Source organism: Panthera leo, chromosome B1 (assembly GCF_018350215.1).
Source record: "Panthera leo isolate Ple1 chromosome B1, P.leo_Ple1_pat1.1, whole genome shotgun sequence".
Taxonomy (NCBI): Eukaryota; Metazoa; Chordata; class Mammalia; order Carnivora; family Felidae; genus Panthera; species Panthera leo.
Window position 1 is genome coordinate 49122753 of NC_056682.1, and position 19825 is coordinate 49142577.

A 19825-nucleotide genomic window follows, 5' to 3' on the forward strand; every position below is an offset into this window, starting at 1 on the left:
GAATAACATCATCTTAGAGGAGAAAGTAACTGAATTTTAAGACAAAGCAACAAAAACTACCAAGATGAAGCACAGAAAAAAAAAAAAAAGATTAGGAAAAATATACAGGGGTGTCTGGGTAGCTCAGTCAGTTAAATTTCTGACTCGTGATTTCAGCTCAGGTCTCGATCTCACAGTTGTGAGATGGAGTCCCCTGTCAGGCTCCTTGCTGTGTGTGGAGCCTGCTTGAGCTTCTCTCTCTCCCTCTGCCCCTCCCCTGCTCGCACATGCTCTCGTGTGTGTTCATACTCTTTCTGTGTAAAAATAGTAAAAATAAAGGAAAAATATAAAGAAATCACCAGTGAGCTATTAGACAATAGCAAAATAGATTTAATCCAATCACAGGGAATTACATTAAAGGTAAATAGTCTAAACAGTGTTGTCCAATAGAACTCTCTGTCATGATGGAAATATTCTGTATCTGTGTTGTCCACTATGGTAGTCACTAGCATATGTGGTTACTGAGCACTTGAAAAGTAGTACAACTGAGGAACTAAATTTGTAATTGTATTTAATTTCAATTCATTTGAACCTAAATTAAACAAAAAAAAATTTTTTTTTTAATGTTTATTCATTTTTGAGAGACAGAGAGAGTGTGAGCGGGAGAGGGGCAGAGAGAGAGGGAGACACAGAATCTGAGGCAGGCTCCAGGCTCTGAGCTGTCAGTACAGAGCCCTACGCAGGGCTTGAAGCCACAAATGGGGAGACCATGACCTGAGCTGAAGTTGGATGCTTAACGAATCGAGCCACCCAGGCGCCCCATTTGAACCTAAATTTAAATCAGCACATATGGCTAATGACTAAACAGTCCTATTAAGGGTAGAAGTTTTCAGAATGGATATAAGCAAAACAAGACATAATTACATGCTGTCTATAATAAACTTACTTTAAATAGAAAAACACAGACGGGTTAAAAGTAAAAACTTGGAAAACATATGCTTCAAACACTAATCAAAATTAAACCGGATTGGTTCTATTACTATCACATAAAGTGAACTTGAAACAGTACAACACTGGATAAAGAAAGACATTTCATAATAGTAAAGGGGTAAATCATCAGGGGTGCCTGGGTGGCTCAGTCGGTTGAGCGTCCAACTTTGGCTCAGGTCATGATCTCACGGTTCATGGGTTCGAGCCCCGCATTGGGCTCTGCTGCCAGCTCAGACCCAGGAGCCTGCTTCAAGTTCTGTGTCTCCCTCTCTCTCTCTCTGCCCCTCACCCACTCATGCTCTCTGTCTCTCTCTCAAAAATGAATAAACATTAGAAAAAAATTTTTTAATTAAAAAAAGGGGTAAATCATCAAAAGAAATAACCATCCTAAATGTATAGGTGTCTAGCAACAAGCTTCAAAATACATAAAGTAACCAATGATAGAACTCAAAAGTAAATAAATCCACAATTGTAGGTGGAGACACCTCTCTCAGTAAGAGAATAAATAAAATCAGTAAAGATACAGAAGATGAACGAAACAACCTAAGTAAATCAACCAGCTTGACCTAAATGATATTCATGGAACACTGTACCTAACAGCAGAAAGTATGATCTTTTCAAGTGCCTGAAACATTCACCAAAATAGATAAGCGTCAAGTCAAGAAAGAAAATGTAAAATACAAGTATCAGACATGAAAAAGGAGATATCACCACAGACCCTACTGACATTAGGAGGGTAATAAGGTATTAAGAGTATATCATGGATAACAGTTTGACAACTTGAAAGTGAAAAAATTTTATGAAAAACACTAACAAAGCTTACACAAGAAGAAATAAATGATTTGAAGAGCCCTATACCTACTAACCCTGAAGGCACAGTTAAAATTTTCCTCCTAAGAAAACTTCAGGCCACATGGCTTTACTATCAGTAAAGGAAGAAAACCAGTTAAGGAAAAACTATCATTCTACATACACTCTTAAAGAAGAAAGAAACACTTTCCACCTTACTTTATGAATATAGAATACGTTGATACCAAAATCAGAAAGATATTCCAAAAACAGACGCCTACAGCCCAATATCCCTTATGAACATAGAAAATATTAGCAAACTGACTGAAGCAATGTATAAAATACATCATGACCAAACTGGCTTTACCCCAGGAATGAAAGGTTGGTTTAACATTTGAAAATTAACATAATTTACCACCTTGAAAACTAAAAAAGCAAAATATCCCAATAGATTCTGAAACAGTTCTTGACAAAGTCAACATCCATTCATAATAACCCTCAACCTGATGAAGGAGAATAGAAGAAAATAAAAGTAAATCCCTCAACCTGATAAAGGATAACTATGAAAAACCAAAATCTAACTTCACTAGGAATAAGCAAGTATCCACTTGCACCTCTTCTATTAAAAAATATACTAGAGCCAGTGACATAAAGAAAGAAAAAGGAAATAAAATACAGACTGGTAAAGAAAAAAAGTAACACTGTATTTATTTATCTAAGACAGTACCTACTATGTATATAATAGCCTCAGCAATCTCTAAAAAAGCTAATAGAATAAGTGACTTTAGCATGGTTTCAGGATACTATTTGTTGAAAAGATTACCCTTTATCCACTGAATTGCCTTAGAAAATATCTTTCCCTCCCAGGAGCACTGCATGTATGAGAAGAGGAAAGATAAAGTAGTTCCTTAATGGTTCAAATTGATTCTTCACCAGGGAGAACCTCCAAATCTATTAGGAGGTCAACAAAATTAGCCAAAAGATGGCCAAACCCTGGCCTACAAAATAAGTCTTGTTAAAATCAACATTATAAAGAAGACTTATGCTAAAATTACTTGTGTATGATAAATAATAACTAGAGGATCAAACTCTAACAATACTAAGACATTTCTAATAGCAGTAACAATGAAGAAAGATTTTATATCTTACCAGATTTCTTTTTTTCAGATAATTTGCTTGGTGTCTTGAAATTATTGATTTCTTCCATTGTAATAATCACTCTAGGTCCTATGATGAAAACAAATTGAAAGTTACACTCCAGTTCTGCAGAATACAACTCTCATTCATGAAAAAAAAAAATCCTATAACACTATGACTCATTTTATCATATAAACATAAAATTTGAGAACTGAAAAAGACCATAACAAATATTTACTTTAATTTTATCTACAATGAGAAAATTAAAATCTAGAGAGGTACAACTACTTACCCAAGGTCACTGTTTATTTATTTGTTTGCTTGAACTAAAAAGCAATACATGCACTTGGTAAAAAAAGGTAATATATACATTTGGTTAAAAAAAATCACCTAGTACAAAAAGGTGAAGTTAAGTTTCCCTCTCACACTTCCCAGGGGCCATTGTTCATAGGTCTTTTATAAGCTTTAAAGAAACTTGTCTATGCAAGAGGCATTCATTTATAATAGCCAAAAAAAGGAAATAGAAGTATTCATCAGATGACGAAAAAACAAAATACGGTATACAACACACACAAGAGAATATTATTCAGTCAGAAGAAAGAGTCCTGATGTATACTGCAAAGTGAATGAACCTTAAGAACATTATGCTAAAGGGAAAGAAGCCAGACACAAGACGCCACATGCATGATTCTGTTTACACAAAACGTCCAAAATAAGCAAATCCACAGACAGAAAATAGATTAGTAATTGCCAGGAGCTGAGGAGAATGGAGAACATAGAGTGACTGCTAGTGGGTACGGGGTATTCTTTTGTGATGATAAAAATGTACTAAAATTAGGTATTGACTTAACATATTCAACTCTGACTATTCCTAATAAAATCACCAAATTATATCCTTTCAGAAACTGAATTTTATTTTATGTGAATTATATCTCAATAAATTCTGTAAAAATTATCTATTAACAGAAAATGTACATACTTCATATACAAGCAATTAATCTAAGCTTTTTATTTCTTCTGTAACATATTTCTTAAGGAATCTTTTAAATAAAAACTTTAAATATTACTTTTTCTTTTTAAAAAAAAGTTAGGTTTCATATCAGATCTATTGTAAAGCAAACTGTCACTACATGTCTATAAGCTTGCTTGGTTTGTATCCAAAGTATATAAAGAACTTATACAACACCAAATAATAATTCAATTAAAAATGGGCAGAAGACATGAACAATTTTTCCAAAGAAGACATAGATGGCCAACAGGCACATGATGAAAAGATGTTCATCATCACCCCATCAGGGTAATGCAAATCAAAACCACAATGAGGTATCACCTCACACCTGTCAGAATGGCTAAACTCAAAATCACAAGAAACAAGTGTTGATGAGGATGTGGAGAAAAAAGAACCCGCATGCATTGTTGGTGGGAATGCAAACTGGTGCAGCCACTATGGAGGACAGTATGGAGGTTCCTCAAAAAATTGCAAATAGAACTACCCTATGATCCAGTAATCTCACTACTGGGTATTTACCCAAAGAATATCAAAACACTAATTCAAAGGGATACATGCACCCTGAAGTCTATTGCAGCATTATTTGCAATAGCCAAATAATGGAAGCAACCCAACTGTCCATCAATAAATGAATGGATAAAGATGATGTGGTTTATACATGCAATGGAATATTAGCCATTAAAAAAGAATGAAAGCTTGCCACATAAAACAACATAGATGGATCGAGAGAGTATAATGCTAAGTGAAATAAGCCAGTCAGAGAAAGACAAATACCTTATGATTTCACTCATATGTGGAATTACAAAAAACAAAACAAATGAACAAAGGTGGAAGGGGGAAACAAAAACAAACGAAAAAACTGACTCTTAACTATAGAGAACAAGTTGGTGGTTCCCAGGGGGAAGGATGGGGAGGATGGGTGAAATAGGTGAAGAGGATTAAGAGTACACTTATCTTGGGGTGCCTGGGTGGCTCAGTCGGTTGAGCTTCCGACTTCAGCTCAGGTCATGATCTCATGGTCTGTGGGTTCAAGCCCCGCATCAGGCTTTGTGCTGACAGCTCAGAGCCTGGAGGCTGCTTTGGATTCTGTGTCTCCCTCTCTCTCTGCCCCTCCCCCACTCTCACTTTGTCTCACTCTGTCTCTCAAAAATAAATAAATGTAAAAAAAAAAAATTTTTTTTAAAGTACACTTACCTTGAGTACTGAGTAATATACAGAACTGCTGAATCACTATATTGTACACCTGAAATGAATATAACTATATTCTAACTGTATTCACTGTATGCTAACTACACTGGAATTTAAATTAAAAAATAAATTAAATATGGGGCGCCTGGGGGGCTCAGTCAGTTAAGCAACTGACTTTGGCTCAGGTCATGATCTCACGGTTGGTGGGTTCAAGCCCTGTGTCGGGCTCTGTGCTGACAGCTCAGAGCCTGGAGCCTGCTTCAGATTCTGTGTCTCCGTCTCTCTCTGTTCCTCCCCTGCTCATTCTCTGTTTCTCAAAAATAAATAAATGTTAAAAAAATAATTAAAAAATTAATTAATTAATTAAATATTGGGAGACAGAGACCATATGTTTAAATTTTGTATAGAGCCCAAAGAAATAGCATTTTAAAAAACTCTGCCAAGAAAAATCACCTTAAAGGCCCAGCTTTGTCTATTAATGAGACCTTTGTAGTTTTTTTTTTAAAGTAGCTACAGTCACCACTATCTTTGGATTTACCTGAATTTAGAACACCAAAGATCCCCTTTCCATGCAAGTATACACTAATTTTACCAAGTGAAACGTTTAACTGGAAGGGAGGAACACGTTTTTTCAGAACAAGTTTCATACTTTTCAGGAAGGATAAACTATTTTAACAGAGTGGGCTGAAGCAGCTACTTCTACTTTGGAAGTAATTTCCCCACGTGGTTCTGATTCCCCTTCATCCATCTTCATTCATCTACCCTCACGAGAAGTTGTAAAAGGGGCACTGCGATGACCTTCTAAGACTTCTGTCTACCTAAAGGAAGCTACTCTTCATTCACTCAGTCAGCAAACACTTATTGAGCATGTACCATGTACTGGGCACTGTTCTAGGCACTGGAGACCCAGCAGTGAACAAGACCCAAACAAACAGTAGAAGAAATACATAAGATAACGATATATAGTCAGGGGAGATACACCAGTGAAGGGAGGCAGAGTATTGGGAAAGGGCTTGAAATCTGAGTTAGGGTGGTCAAAGGAGGTTCATCCGAAGAGATTCCTTTGAAGGAAGTGAGGGAGCTAGCCCAGGGGAGCTGCATCTAGGGGAAGTATGCAGGACAAAAGTAGTGAATATAAAGGCCCTGAGGCAGAAATAAATGTTCAAGGAAAAGCTGAGAGGGCAGGACTAGGAAAAGGGAGAAGGAAATGAAGAAACAAGAGTTTGGGGATGAAGGATGGCAAATCAAGCAGAGCACTGAAGCCATAAAGACTTCAGCTTCTTTCACAGAGCTTCGGTCACCATAAGGATTTCAGCTCTTGCTGGGTTCTGGATGTTATTATGAATCTGGAACCAATAAGATTCCCTAATGTTTGGATTTTTGTTAGGAATGAGAGAAAAGTCAAGGATAGCTCTAAGTTTTCAGACTGAGCAACTGAAAGAACAGAGGTGCCATTACTGAAATCAGGAACTCAATTCTGAATGCTTGATTAAACATTTGAGTAAAAATGTGAAGTAGGCAGCTGGATATAGGTCTGAAATCCAAGTTGAAGATACAAAGTTGTGGCACATTCGCATGTATATGGTATTAAAGTCAAGAGACTGGATAAGATCACCTAAAGAGTATATATAGATAGAAAACACAGAGCTCTGAGGAATGAATGTAAGAAATGAGGAAAAGAGTAACCTGAGATGTAACCATGTTACTCATGTAACCAAGAGTAACCATGGATGCTGAGCCAGATGCGAGGCTGGAACTCATGAACCGTGAGATCATGACCTGAGCAGAAACCAAGAGTCGGTCACTTAACTGACAGTCACCCAAGGGCCCCTAAACAAGTCTTTTAACATTACTTTCTAGAACACTCTAGGACTCAGTTCCACTTTCCACTCCAAGCTACTTACATCTAAAGAGGCCACACCCTATCTATGCCTAAACTGTGTTTTGTCGTGGAAAAAGATGCCTGAGGCATCTATACACAGTTTAGGTCTCAGTCTGACAGATGGCTTCTGGCCACAAGCCCAAACTCTCATATTATATATAATCTCTCTCTGTATATAGATCTATCTATATATTAATTGCTAAATAACCATTGTAATCTAAATCACAAAATCCTTACGAAGGTAACAGCATAAAATTGTGATTATCTTACATGAAGATACATTAAAAATGAGAGTAGTAGGGCTAGGCAAAATTTCATAGTCTATGGAGTATTTAGGATATTTAAAAAAAATCAAGTACTGTTTAAGAAGCAGTATTTAAAAATTAACAGAGCTCAGCAAGCTAATCAAAAGATCTATTGGATCAGATGTCAATAACTTTTGGACCCTAAGCCACCCTAGGACTAAACAAATACATGGATCCTACTGGGTAAAGCTAAAGTGTATAGATAGACAGGAAAAAAAGAAAAAAACAACAAAATGAGAGAATTGGTAGCGTTAATTGAAAAAAGGAAAATGGGCAGGAAAGGTAGACTGAAAAAGAAAGGCAAAGTTCTGACCAGACTATTTCTAGGGTCCTGTACACTTTACACGCTATGGATTCCTGCACGTAGAGTCACATGACTGTTCATCCCCTGATCCAAGAGCGTATAGCGGGCTGGTTGTTAAAATCCCTCTTCCACCTGCTCAGTCACCTCACTTGAAAAATGAAAGCAACATCAGGTGAGACGTTCAAAGAGGGGAAGTGTGCTTCCTACTCCTCTTTCTCAATCCCCACCCTCTCCATTCCCACCAGAAATCCTTCACCAGTTCCAGCTGCCCCTAAGAGCTGGAATTGAGACTCACTCGGCTGCGGGGTAATGAACCGCCGTTTCCACCAGGCACGCGCCCCCGTGTTCGAATCTGGTGCATCTAAGCTGTACCTACACACTGGGGTCCAACCTCAAGCAGACAGACACCAGAGTCCCAGGCCTACACGGTCTATAAAACCAACTGTAAAATACAGACACCTTGCTAGATGGGTGCTCACCATCACCTTCTCCTGCGGATATTCCTTAAAAGTACACATGGCTAGGCTGCTCTTGAGAAAAGGCAATTTCTTTCTTGAAATCCCCACCCTATCCGTGATTCAGACTCGGGTTTGGGTCGCAAACATTTTTCGAAAAGTCATTCCCAGTGTAACGCCACATTCCCAACGTCTTCACCTTTCCCTCTTGGCCCCTGAACGGTCACGAAGCAAACGCAGAGGAGTCGGCTGGGGGTGGGGGTGGGGGTGGGGGGGCGCGTTCGGCTCCAACCCGGGCCCACGCGTGGTCGGGGGTCCGCAAAAAGCTCCCCTTACCGCAGCCGCGCTGGGGTGGAGAGGTCCAGGCCAAGGCTATCTTGAACACTGATCCCGCGTGGCCGCCAACAAGACCCCCAGCGGCTGCCTCAGCGCCCCGCCACCTACCAACACGCGAACTTGTTAACAGCCGTTGCGACGGGACACTCCCCGCTTTCAAAACCGCGCGCGCCGCCCCTGCGAGGCCGCAAACTACGGGGTGGCGCGAAGGACATAACAAGCCGTTCTCGCTTGTTCTCGCAAGTCGTTTCCCGGCCTTTTCTAGTCTCCGCGAGCGTATCTTGCTATCAAACGGGGACGCCTTGAAGACAAATAAAAGGAAGAAGCTCAAGAAAGGACAAACTGATTTTTATAGCCACGGTCAGCCTTCCACAGGGACAACTCCGGTTAAAAAGAGTATTTATACATGTAGCTAAGGCTGAAATTCTTCCCCAATTACAAACAGTGGTCTCAAAATGTGTGATGATCATTATATAAATTTTTATTACAGATTTATTTGGTCATGAAACACTCTAACTAGAAATGCATTAGCCTCGAGTAACAATTATTTTTGGCTATGAAGAAAAATAGTTATTTAGAAATCTTGCTAACTCTTGTAATGACCACTTTCAGTTCAACATTTGTTCATTTCATTCATAGAGCACCTACCATTTGCCAGGTGTGTCTGGAACGCCACTGCACAGGATGGACTATAGTAGTTACTACAAGAGGCACACAGATGAAGTCATAGAATGACCTCCTGAACAGGAAGAGCTTAGACTCTGTGGGGTAGGAGGAGGAGGGGAGGGATGAGGAAATGCCCTAAGAAAACACACACACCCACACACACACACCATTATACAAAAAAGACTATTTTGTAGGTCATTATGATCGTAAACTCACTTTTCAATTAAGGACACTATGGCACAGAGATGTTAAGTCATTTGCCTAAAGTCACAGAGCTAATAAATGGTAGAATCAGAATTTGAACCCACGTTGAACTTGGATTCCTTCTTTAACAAATGTGCTCAAACTTTCTTCCAACACACACACACACACACACACACACACACACACACACACACCCCTCCACCTCCAGGGCCTTCCAATTTGGTCACCCTCTGCTAAGCATAGATAATCTCATTGCACCTTCCTATTTGCACGCTAACTTTTTTTTTTTTATAGAGGCATAATATAAACCTCATCATCTTTTTTAAAATATTTATTTATTTTTGAGAGAGACAGAGACAGAGTGTGAGTGGGGGAGGGACAGAGAGAGAGGGAGACACAGAATCTGAAACAAGATCCAGGCTCTGAGTTGGGAGCTCAGAGCCCAATGCAGGGCTTGAACCCACGAACCCAAAATCATGACCTGAGCCAAAGTTGAAGGCTTAACTGATTGAAGTTAAGGCACCCGGAGGGGGAGAGAGAGAGAGAGAGAGAGAAAGAGAGAGAGAGAGAGAGAGAGAGAGAGAGAGAGAGAGAGAGAGAGAGAGAGAGAGAGAGAGAGAGAGAGGGCATTAAGCAGGCTCCACGCTCAGCACAGAGCCCAATTTGGGGCTCCATTCTATGCTCCTGGTATGCTGACCTGAGACGAAATCAAGAGTCAGACACTCAACTGGCTGAGCCACCCAGGCACCTCTAATTTCGTCATCTTTTTTTAAAAAAATCTATAATTTTCTACATTTTTAATTAAATCCTATTTTTTTTTTTTACAATTCTCTATTTTCTATTCTTACTGGCTAATAAAATCCTGCCTAAAGCTAGAGACTTAGAGCTTCATTAACCACTACTTGTGGGAAAAAACTCCAGGGAGATGAGGGTATTGACACAGGTGTAACATGAGGCAGAAAATATTCACAAGAATGAAAGCCCTTGGGTAAAGACTTATAACCATCCTGTTTCCCATCTTGCAACCAAAAAAGTATCTCCAGAGATTATTGAGAGAAACATCTGAATTTCATAAGCTTAATGTTATTGCCTGTGAAATGGAATTGTTAAATCTCAAAATCCTGCATGCCAGTCAGTTGTCATGGAAACAGCTTCCCACTTGGACTGGTTATTTCTTTCAGGGTGTAAATGGCCTGGAATCCTTGGTTTAGGCAAAAGAACCCCAGACTCTATTTGGCTCTGGGCTGGTTGTACCCAAAGGAATATCTGCATTGTCACCTTTTTTATGGCATAAACTCCAGCTTCTCTGTTCAAGGCCTCCTCTTCTGACTTTCAAGAGCCTAGTTGGAAGCAAAAAAAAAAAACAAGAATCTTAACATTTTTTCCTGCTGCTGTTACATTTGCATTCTCTTTCTTTTTTTTAAACATTTATTTATTACTGACAGAGAGGGACAGAGCATGAGCAGGGGAGGGGATGAGAGATGGGGAGACACAGAACCTGAAGTAGGCTCCAGGCTCTGAGCTGTCAGCACAGAGCCTGACACGGGGCTCGAACCCACAAACTGAGAGATCGTGACCTGAGCTGAAGTTGGATGCCTAACCGACTGAGGCACCCAGGCGCCCCACATTTGCATTTTCTTTGAGGCCATATGGATCTAATGATTGGCTAGAAGAATGGTGGGAACTTTTTGGAAAGAGGAAGAAAAATACATTTCAACATTTTCATCTTCTCACATCCGTATATCCAACCAGTCAATTCGACATGTCCCTAGGGTGCTGTTTAGGCATCCGGAACGGTTTGTCAGGCTTCCCAAGATGTGGAAATGCCTCTGTGTCATCCCTTTCCAGGGAGAGGACTTTGGATGTGCCAAGCAGCCTGTTTCTTCTCACACAGCTCTAGTTTTCAGGAAATTTCTTTTTTAAATTGGACGTATATCAAACTCTAGTCTAATGACAACATTTAACTAATATCTTTTAAAGTAATTTCTATACCCAACTCAGGGCTCGAATTCATAACCCCAAGATTGGGAGTCACAGGCTGTACTGGCTGAGCCAACCAGGTGTGCCCTTAACTGTGACCGACAACTTGGCCCCTTTTTTTCTTAGAGTATAACCGTCTACTGGGGAAGGTAGACAATAAATAAGTAATTAAAGCACTTGCAAATTCTGATCAAGGCTGTGGAGAGCATAGGTAGGCTGCTGTGACACAGAATAATGGGCATTTATGTAGAAGGTTCTACTATCACAGGGTAGTCAGAGAAGCTTTATCTAAGGAAATGGTTTTAAACGCAGGCTTCGGGGAACAGAAGGAGCCAGCCTCAGGTAGAACCAGGGAAAGAGCCTTTCAAGTGGAAGGAAAGGTGAGCGCTAAAGCGGTTGGATTGTTTATGGGGCTGAGAAGAGAGAGGAAAAGGTGGCTGGGATATAGTGGAAGGTACGTGAAAGTTGGCCCGGGATGAGGCTGGAGAGCTAAGCGGCCTCTTGGTGCAGTAAGAAGCCATTGAAGAATTTTAACAGCAGAATAACATGGTCTGGTTTTGGGTTAAGGAAGATTACTTTGGAGGGAACATAAAAAAAAAAAAAAACAACACACACCTGTTATGGGGCACCTGGGTGGCTCAGTCGGTTAATCATCTGACTTGTGATTTTGGCTCAGGTCATGGTCTCCACTTCACGGGTTTGAGCCCCATGTCGGGTTCTGTGCTGGCAGCGAGGTGCCTGCTTGAGATTTTCTCTCTTCTTCTCTCTCTGTCCCTTCCCCGCTAATGCGCCGTCTCTCTCTCTCTCTCTCTCTCTCTCTCTCTCTCTCTCTCTCAAAATAAATAAATAAACATTAAGAAAAACCAACAACCCTGTCATTTCTTTTGCACAAATGATGCTGGGGCAATTGGATATCCACAGGCAAGAAGAACAGAAAAGAAAGAAGAATCTTTACCTAAAGCTCACCTATAAAAAAGTTAACTCAGAATGTAACATGGTCCACACCCAGATATATTTTCAGATGAAATGCACGTATGTGCACCAGAAGACATAACTGTTTATGGCAGTGTTATCTGTAATAGTCACACTGGGAAACCACCCAAACATCCATTGACAGTAGAAAGGCTAAATAAATGGTAATATATTTCTACTGTGGAATACTATACAACAATGTCACTATCTGCACCAACTGGGATTAACCTCAGAATCCTGAGCAAAGAAGCCAAACACAAAAATATAATATGGCATAATTCCATTTACATAAACCTCAAAAAGAGGCAAAATGAAACCATAGTATTTAGAGGTATGTGTTTAACTGGCAAACAATATATACAGTAAAACCTTGGTTTACAAGCATAATTTGTTCTGGAAACATAATGCTTGTAATCCAAAGCACTTGTATATCCAAGTGAATTTGCCCATAAGAAGTAATGGAAACTCTGGGGTGCCTAGGTGGGTCAGTTGGTTAAGTGTCCGACTGTTGGTTTCAGCTCAGGTCATGATCTCACAGTTAGTGGGTTCGAGCCCTGCATCAGGCTCTGCACTGATGGTGTAAAGCCTGCTTGAGATTCTCTCTCTCTACCTCTCTCTCTGACTCCTCCCACATACACACTCTCTCTCTCAAAGTAAATAAACTTAAAAAAAAAAAGAAATAATGGAAACTCAGATGATTCATTCCACAACTCAAAAATATCCATATAAAAATGATTAACTGTAATGTAATACAAAATAATAAACTACAAAATAGAAAGGAAAATAAACAAATTAACCTGCACTTTCCTTTGAAAACCTTCGTGGCTGGTGTGAGGGAGACAAGAGACAGGAGAGTTATTGTGTAGGACGACTTTCACTATCACTAACGGAATCCCTGCTATCTATTGGTTCAATGGAATCTTTTTCTTGTCGTGCAACTTTAACAAGGAACCTATTCAATGATCCAGAATGAAGCAAAGCATTCCTGAGCTTACTCTTGGATGGAAAAGCAAAGGACTGTCCATAGGTTCTTGGAAGTGACAAAAAATACACTAGTGCCTGTTGTGGGCACCTTCCAACATTTGGAAAAATCACTGATTTCTGCCAAACAACATGGCCCGAGACAGAGTATCCGAGCATGGGAGAAGATGACCCACAATCCCACAGAGAGAGAGAGAGAGAGAGAGAGAAGCCATTGGCTCAGTTGTGATCATGTCGTGTTTGGTGTCATGTACTACTCGTACTGTAAGACATCGCTCATTTATCAAGTTAAAATTTATTAGAAATGTTTGCTCGTCCTGCGGAACTCTTGCGGAACAAGTTACACACAATCCAAGGTTTTACTGTATACATGTTTCTGAAAAACACCAAGGTGATCACCATAACAATCAGGTTTGGTGTCGATTGGGAGAACAGGAAGGGCTCTGTAGTGCTGGCCTTCTAACCCTCACCTGGGCGATGCTACCTGAGGGCTGGCTTTGATCAATCATTGAGCTGAACTTTTTGTTTTGAGTACTTGCTTTGTTAAGAAAAATTTTTTTAATGTTTATTTTTTGGGGGGAGACAGAGTGGGGGAGGGGCAGAGAGAGAGAGAGAGGGAGACACAGAATCCAAAGTAGGCTCCAGGCTCTGAGCTGTCAGCACAGAGTCCCACACGGGACTCGAACACACAAAGAGCCCTGACTTTCTTTGTTATATTTTACAACAAAGGAGCTTTAAAACAAAGTAAAGGAAGGAGAAGAAAGTGTGTGATGGAAGGTAGGCTGAGAAGTTGGGTAACCTGCTCAGTGGACACAGTGCATGGGCTCTGATTCTGACTTTGACCTCCACTGAGATGTACTTGGTGCAGTTTGGAAGGCAGAAGTGAGTTGAATTGCCCTTCCTACCCCTTCACCTCTGTCCCCTGGTAAGCAGATTGTGGGGTTTGGGGAGTTTCTGCAGCTGTGTTCTAGTGTGTAGTCACTCACTCCTGTGGGCATTAAAAGACATCTGCATGGCAATGGTGGTCTCTTGACCCCTGGATTACACCTATGGTAGATATCCTTGAACCTGACATTCCCAGTCTCAATTTCCTGCCTGTCAATGGGCACCGATATAAAATCCTCCTAAAAGAAAGAGGGAGAGTAGAGGCACGTGGGTGGCTCAGTTGGTTGGGTGTCCGACTTTGGCTCAGGTCATGATCTCACGGCTGGTGAGTTCAAGCCCTGCCTCGGGCTCTTGTTGGCAGCTCAGAGCCTGCTTCGGATTCTGTGTCTCCCTCTCTCTCTGCCCCTCCCCGCTAACGCTCTGTCTCTCAAAAATGGATTAACGTTAAAATATAAAAAAGAAAGAAAGAAAGAGGGAGAGTGAATAATGCAAGTAGCAATACAGTCCACCATGATATACTAGAGATTTTCGTAACTGTAATAATGTTCATTATGGCAAACAACAGGAAAAACATATGTAAAACATAAGGCTATAAAACTTTTAAAAATATATATGAAACGTACAACCATAAAACTTCTAGAAATAAACTGGTGTGACTTGGGGGAAAAATTCAGAACCAAGGGCGAGGTGAAGAGTTTGTGGCCCTGGCGCTAAAAGCATGCTTTAGAAGGAGGAAACGTGATAAATTGATCCTCATCACAACAAAAAGCTTTTGTTCTGCAAGAGACCCTGTAAGAGAGTGACGAGACAAGCTAGAGAGTGGGAAAAAAAATATTTGTGAACCACATATCTGCTAAGGATTTGTATCTAGACTTTGAAATATAACCCTCTGAAAATTCAACAGTGGAGAAAACCAACAGTCCAGACAGAAAATGGGCAAAAGACATTGTAAAAGGCTAAACTAATGGCCCCCAAAGACCCCGGGTTATAATCTCTGGAATCTGTAAGCATTAGCTCATTTGAAAATCAAGTCTTTGCAGATGGGATCAAGTTAAAGGATGTAGAGATGGGGAATTTATCCTGGATTATCCAGAGAGCCCTAAATGCAATCCCATGTGCCCTTCTACGAGGAGGCAAAAGCGATTTGACACATACACACGTACACATGCAAAGGGGAAGGTAATGCGAAGATGGGCAGAGAGAAATTTGAAGAAGTGGCCCTGTGGCCACAAGCCAAGGAACACCAGCAGCCATCAGAAGCTGGGGGAGGTGAAGTGTGGATTGACCCTCCTCACTCACACCATATTCCACAAGGATCCACATGCCGGCCAAAGCCTGCTGCAGCCTTGGGACAATGTTTCTATCACCTTTGCCCTTTGCACTTACTCTCACAAAGAAACCACCTTGGCCTAATTTTTGTCGTCTGCTTCATGGAGGCACCTATGTGAAGACAGGAAGTGGTAAAACACTGGGCATAGTTTAACTACTTTTGGCTTCATCCTCTGCCCCCTCCCCCTGAGGACAGAAAAAAGGGCCGTCAGTTCAGATGGATTGTGATCAAGAGATGGAAACGTTCGAGGATAGAAAAGCGAAAACAGGAATGGGAATATCGGTGAACTCTGAGAGGGACTCTGCTTGGCTGGAGCGGCGTCTTCATGCTGAGGATCTGGGAGAGGGTTCAGCTGCAGCCTTGGAGCAAAGCAGGGGCTGGGAAGCCATCCACACAGCTGCCTCTAGGAAGGCTGAACTCCACCAGTCTTTACTCATCCTCAGTGGCTAAAGATTTCCACTTGCCGCTCTCTGATTTTCCCTACCGCCCAATGAGAAGGGAAATTTTGCTGGTTCTGGGAATATGGGGCTTGAAAAACAAGAAGTGCTTTGGAAAATGTGCTGGGATCGGAGTGGCCTGTAATTGATGAGTTCCTTCCTCCACTGTGGTCCAGAGACCTGAGAAGATGTGGCAGAGAATTCTAACCTCCCTCTGGGGAGAAGCCTACTTAATGCCTAACAAAGATGAGTATTCCAGCCTCTGCGATTGTGGGACACTTCTGGGCTGGCCCTGACATGTGGCCACAGTTTGGGCACCCTGACATTGTTTTTGCTCCACAGTGTTCTTTGCTTTCCAATTCAGCCAGAAAACATTTTCCTGATGCTCAGCTTCCTGGGATGAATCAATACAGTGAGTAATAGGAGGGAGTTTTTGGTGGTTTGTATTTTAACCACTCAATACCCGCCTGGAATGTATAGGGAGCATGAAGGTATCGGAAGGCCTACTTGCCTTGTCCTCCTGGAAATTATCCCGCCACAAGGCAACAGCATCTACTCAACAGATTGTGTGATGAGAAATAGACCAGATGATCTCAAAGCATCTGAAAATCATAGGTGTGGGGCCGTTTCCCCGGGAAGATAGTTCAATGGAGAAGCTGATCACGTGCACCATATATTAAAACCAATGAAGCAGAACCATAAAAACAAGCCCAAAGCTTGTCACCACCAAAACGCCAACCAGAGATCATTTTTCCAGTAACATGACACACGCAGTTTTTAAAATAATTACTCCTTAGGGACTGTGAAGAGCTAAGTGGATGTCAGAAGGGAAGGACCCTCCAAAATCCCCAAAGTTATGACCCTTCATGTACCTGTTAATATTCTCAGCACAAATTCAGCAATCCTGGATCAGTCTTAAGCTAGCTATATAGCTATGAAGAAGTGGGTGTTACAGTGAACAGGGGTGAATTATTTATTTCTTTGAAGAGAAACCAGAACTAGGTAGACTTTGATGAGGCTCTTTCCTGTGCATGGAAAGAGAAACTACACTTTAAGAACTGGCTCCTGAAAATTCCAGAAGTGGGTGAACTCATTCATCTCCTTCCTCCTTCTCTTACTCATTCATTTCTTCATTGCACAAATGATCCTGACCCAGGTGCTAAAGGTTAGGAAGCTGAAAACAAAAAACAAAAACACCCTGCCTTCAGGAAGCCCATAGGCTCCTTAACAAATACATACCCTACAGTGTGTCAAGTAGAAAATTGAGAGCCTCCGCTTGAAGGGTGGGGAAGCTTTCTCTGATACGGGTCTTGCAGGATGAAAAGTTTGCCTGACCATCCCGATTGGTGGGTGGAACAGGAGTGGCAGGGCTCTCCTAGCAGAGGACAGAGGGCACGGAGCCATGAGAAAGGACGTATAGTCTTAGAGCAGTACAGAGCAGGAAATGTGACTGGGAAAATAGGTAGAAGTCAGATCATAGGCTTTTCTAATGGTAGGAATTTGGATTTTGTTTGTCAGGTGGTAGGGAGTCATAGAAGGGTTTAAAGCAGGATTGTTGTACAATCAGATTCAGATGTTAGATGGAAAGATCTTCTTGGTGTGTGTTGCTGGGGCAGACAACTGGAGATTGTCCAGGTGAGAAATGAGGAGGGTTGAACTGGCCAGTGACGGTGGGCTGGATGGACAAAATTAATCTGGACAGTGTTTGCTGGGCAGAATCAACTTGTAAGAATTGTGAGGCTTTTAGAGGCCTATTGCCAAAACAAAAGGAGGTTAGTCTCTCAGGAAGAGTATTGGAATGCGGTGGAAAGAGGAAAAAGGCCAAAGGGCTTTCCCACATATTGTTCCCTTGTGGTGGGGAGAGACTGAAAGCTGGAAGGAAAGGAAGCTAGGAAAGGCTTACACCAAGCTGAATTGACATCACATTGAGTTTCCCTTGTGGTTTAGATGTAAAAAATTCATTTGTACATAGTTAGAAATTCCAGGCCAGATCAAGACTGAAAGCATACCTTTTTGCATCTTCTGTTAAGTTTCTTTAAAAAAAAAAAACGGGGAGAGGTCTACTTTGAAAAATGCGTTTATTTTCATTCGTGTTGAATCAAAATTCGCATACAGTGATTTTACTCATATGAGGACTTTAAGACACAGAACAGATCAACATAAAGGAAGGGAAGCAAAAATAATATAAAACCAGGGAGGGGGACAACAACATAAGAGACTCTTAAGTATGGAGAACAAACAGAGGGTTACTGAAGGGGTTGTGGGAGGGGGGATGGGCTAAATGCATAGGGGGCATTAAGGAAGCTATTCCTGAAATCATTGTTGCACTATATGCTGACTAACTTGGATGTAAATTAAAATAAAAGAAAATAAAATAAAATGATTTTAATATTTCCCCTAGCTTAAGGTGGAGATTACGATAATTAATTTTAAATATTTTTTCTTTTTTTATATGAGTATTTAAAGCCATGCATTCCCTCTAAGCATCGCTTTAGCTGCATCAGATAGATTTTTTTTGACCTTTATTTTTGAGAGAGAGAGAGAGAGAGCGCGCAAATGCGGGGAGGGGCAGAGAAAGAAGGAGACACAGAATGTGAAATAGGCTCCAGGCTCTGAGCTGTCTGCACAGAGCCGGATGTGGGGCTCAAACTCATGAACAGTAAGACCAAGACCTGAGCCCGTGTCAGATGCTCAACCAACTGAGCCACCCAGGCGACCCCCCCTTTTTTGTTTTTTTGTTTTTTAGTTAGACTTTGACATATTGCATTTTCATTATATTTTCATTCAAAATATTTTCTAATTTCTCTAGTGACTTATTCTTTAATTCAGGCTTATTTAGAAGTATGACTATTAATTTCCAAACATTAAAAGAGTTTTTTTTGATAGCTTAGTATTATTGATTTCTAATTTAATTCCATTTAGTCAGAGAACATACTTCATAAGATTTTTTTTTTAATTTATTGAGACTTATTTTTATGACCCTACACATGGTCTATATTAGAGATATTTCCATGTTCATGTTCGGAAACAGTATATTCTGCAGTTTGGAGTGGATTACTCTATGAAGGTCAATTAAATCAAGTTGATTGATGGAGTTGTTCTAAATGTAGAACAACATATATTCTATTTACTTAAGTGACTTCTACATCCTTACTGATTTTCTGTCTACTTTTTCTATCAATTATTTGGAGAAGGATGCTAAAATCTTGAATTATGACTGTAGATTTGTCTCTCTTTTAGTTTTGTTAGTTTTTGCTTCAAGTGTATTAAACCCTAAGTGGTCACACGTTTTTTCATTGCGAGGCACAGAATATCCAGTTGTGTCCCTTTTAATGACAGTTGTTACTGATGCTCAGTCCCTAGGTCCATTAACTTATTGGAGATTACATAAAGCTGATATTTTAGTTCTATCAGTTCCTTTTCATTTAGTGGTTTCTTCTCAGCTACTATTTCAAAAAAATTTTTTAATGTTTATTTATTTTTGAGAGAGAGAGAGAATGAACAGGGGAAGGGCAGCGAGGGAGGGAGACAGAGAATCTGAAGCAGGCTCTGTGCTCTTGTGGGTTGTGAACCCACAAACCATGAGATCATGACCTGAGCCAAAGTAGATGCTCAACTGACAGAGCCACCCAGGCACCCCATCTTCTCAGCTACTATTTTTTGTGTAAAGAATCTGAATAAATGCTTCATTCTTTCCATTTATCAATTTTCAAAATAATGAATTAGTTGCAATTATCCTTCCAGATGATCACTTAAGGTTTCTCTAAAAATATCATTATAAACCATGGATTTGAACAGATTTGACGGATTTGTAATCCACTGTAACTCTTGTCCTTACCGACACTCATACTATAACGTCTTTGGCTTGTGAAAGCCTCTTCAAGTTGGTTCCCGGATCTTGTTTACATGATCTTGATAGTTTTTGGTAGCTTCATCTTTAATTGATATGACTACATGTTTCAGACCCATCTTGTACATTTCTCACCTCAGACCTGG

General features: G+C 40.5%; 1 protein-coding gene across 3 annotated transcripts in view; it reads right to left on the reverse strand.

Moving 5' to 3' along the window:
• PBK (PDZ binding kinase) overlaps positions 1-8546 on the reverse strand; it is a 28209-nt gene extending 19663 nt beyond the window's left edge. Inside the window, exons 1-2 of one of the 3 annotated variants that reach the window (XM_042934936.1) lie at positions 8375-8546; positions 2908-2985 (exon numbers count right to left, since the gene is read on the reverse strand). In XM_042934936.1, coding sequence (XP_042790870.1) covers positions 2908-2965 — 58 coding nt within the window. In that variant the 5' untranslated portion in view covers positions 2966-2985; positions 8375-8546. Of the gene's footprint in view, positions 1-2907; positions 2986-8042; positions 8231-8374 lie in introns of those variants that run through there. The other 2 variants (XM_042934937.1, XM_042934938.1) reach the window with 2 other exon arrangements.
• Positions 8547-19825: the final 11279 nt, after the last annotated feature.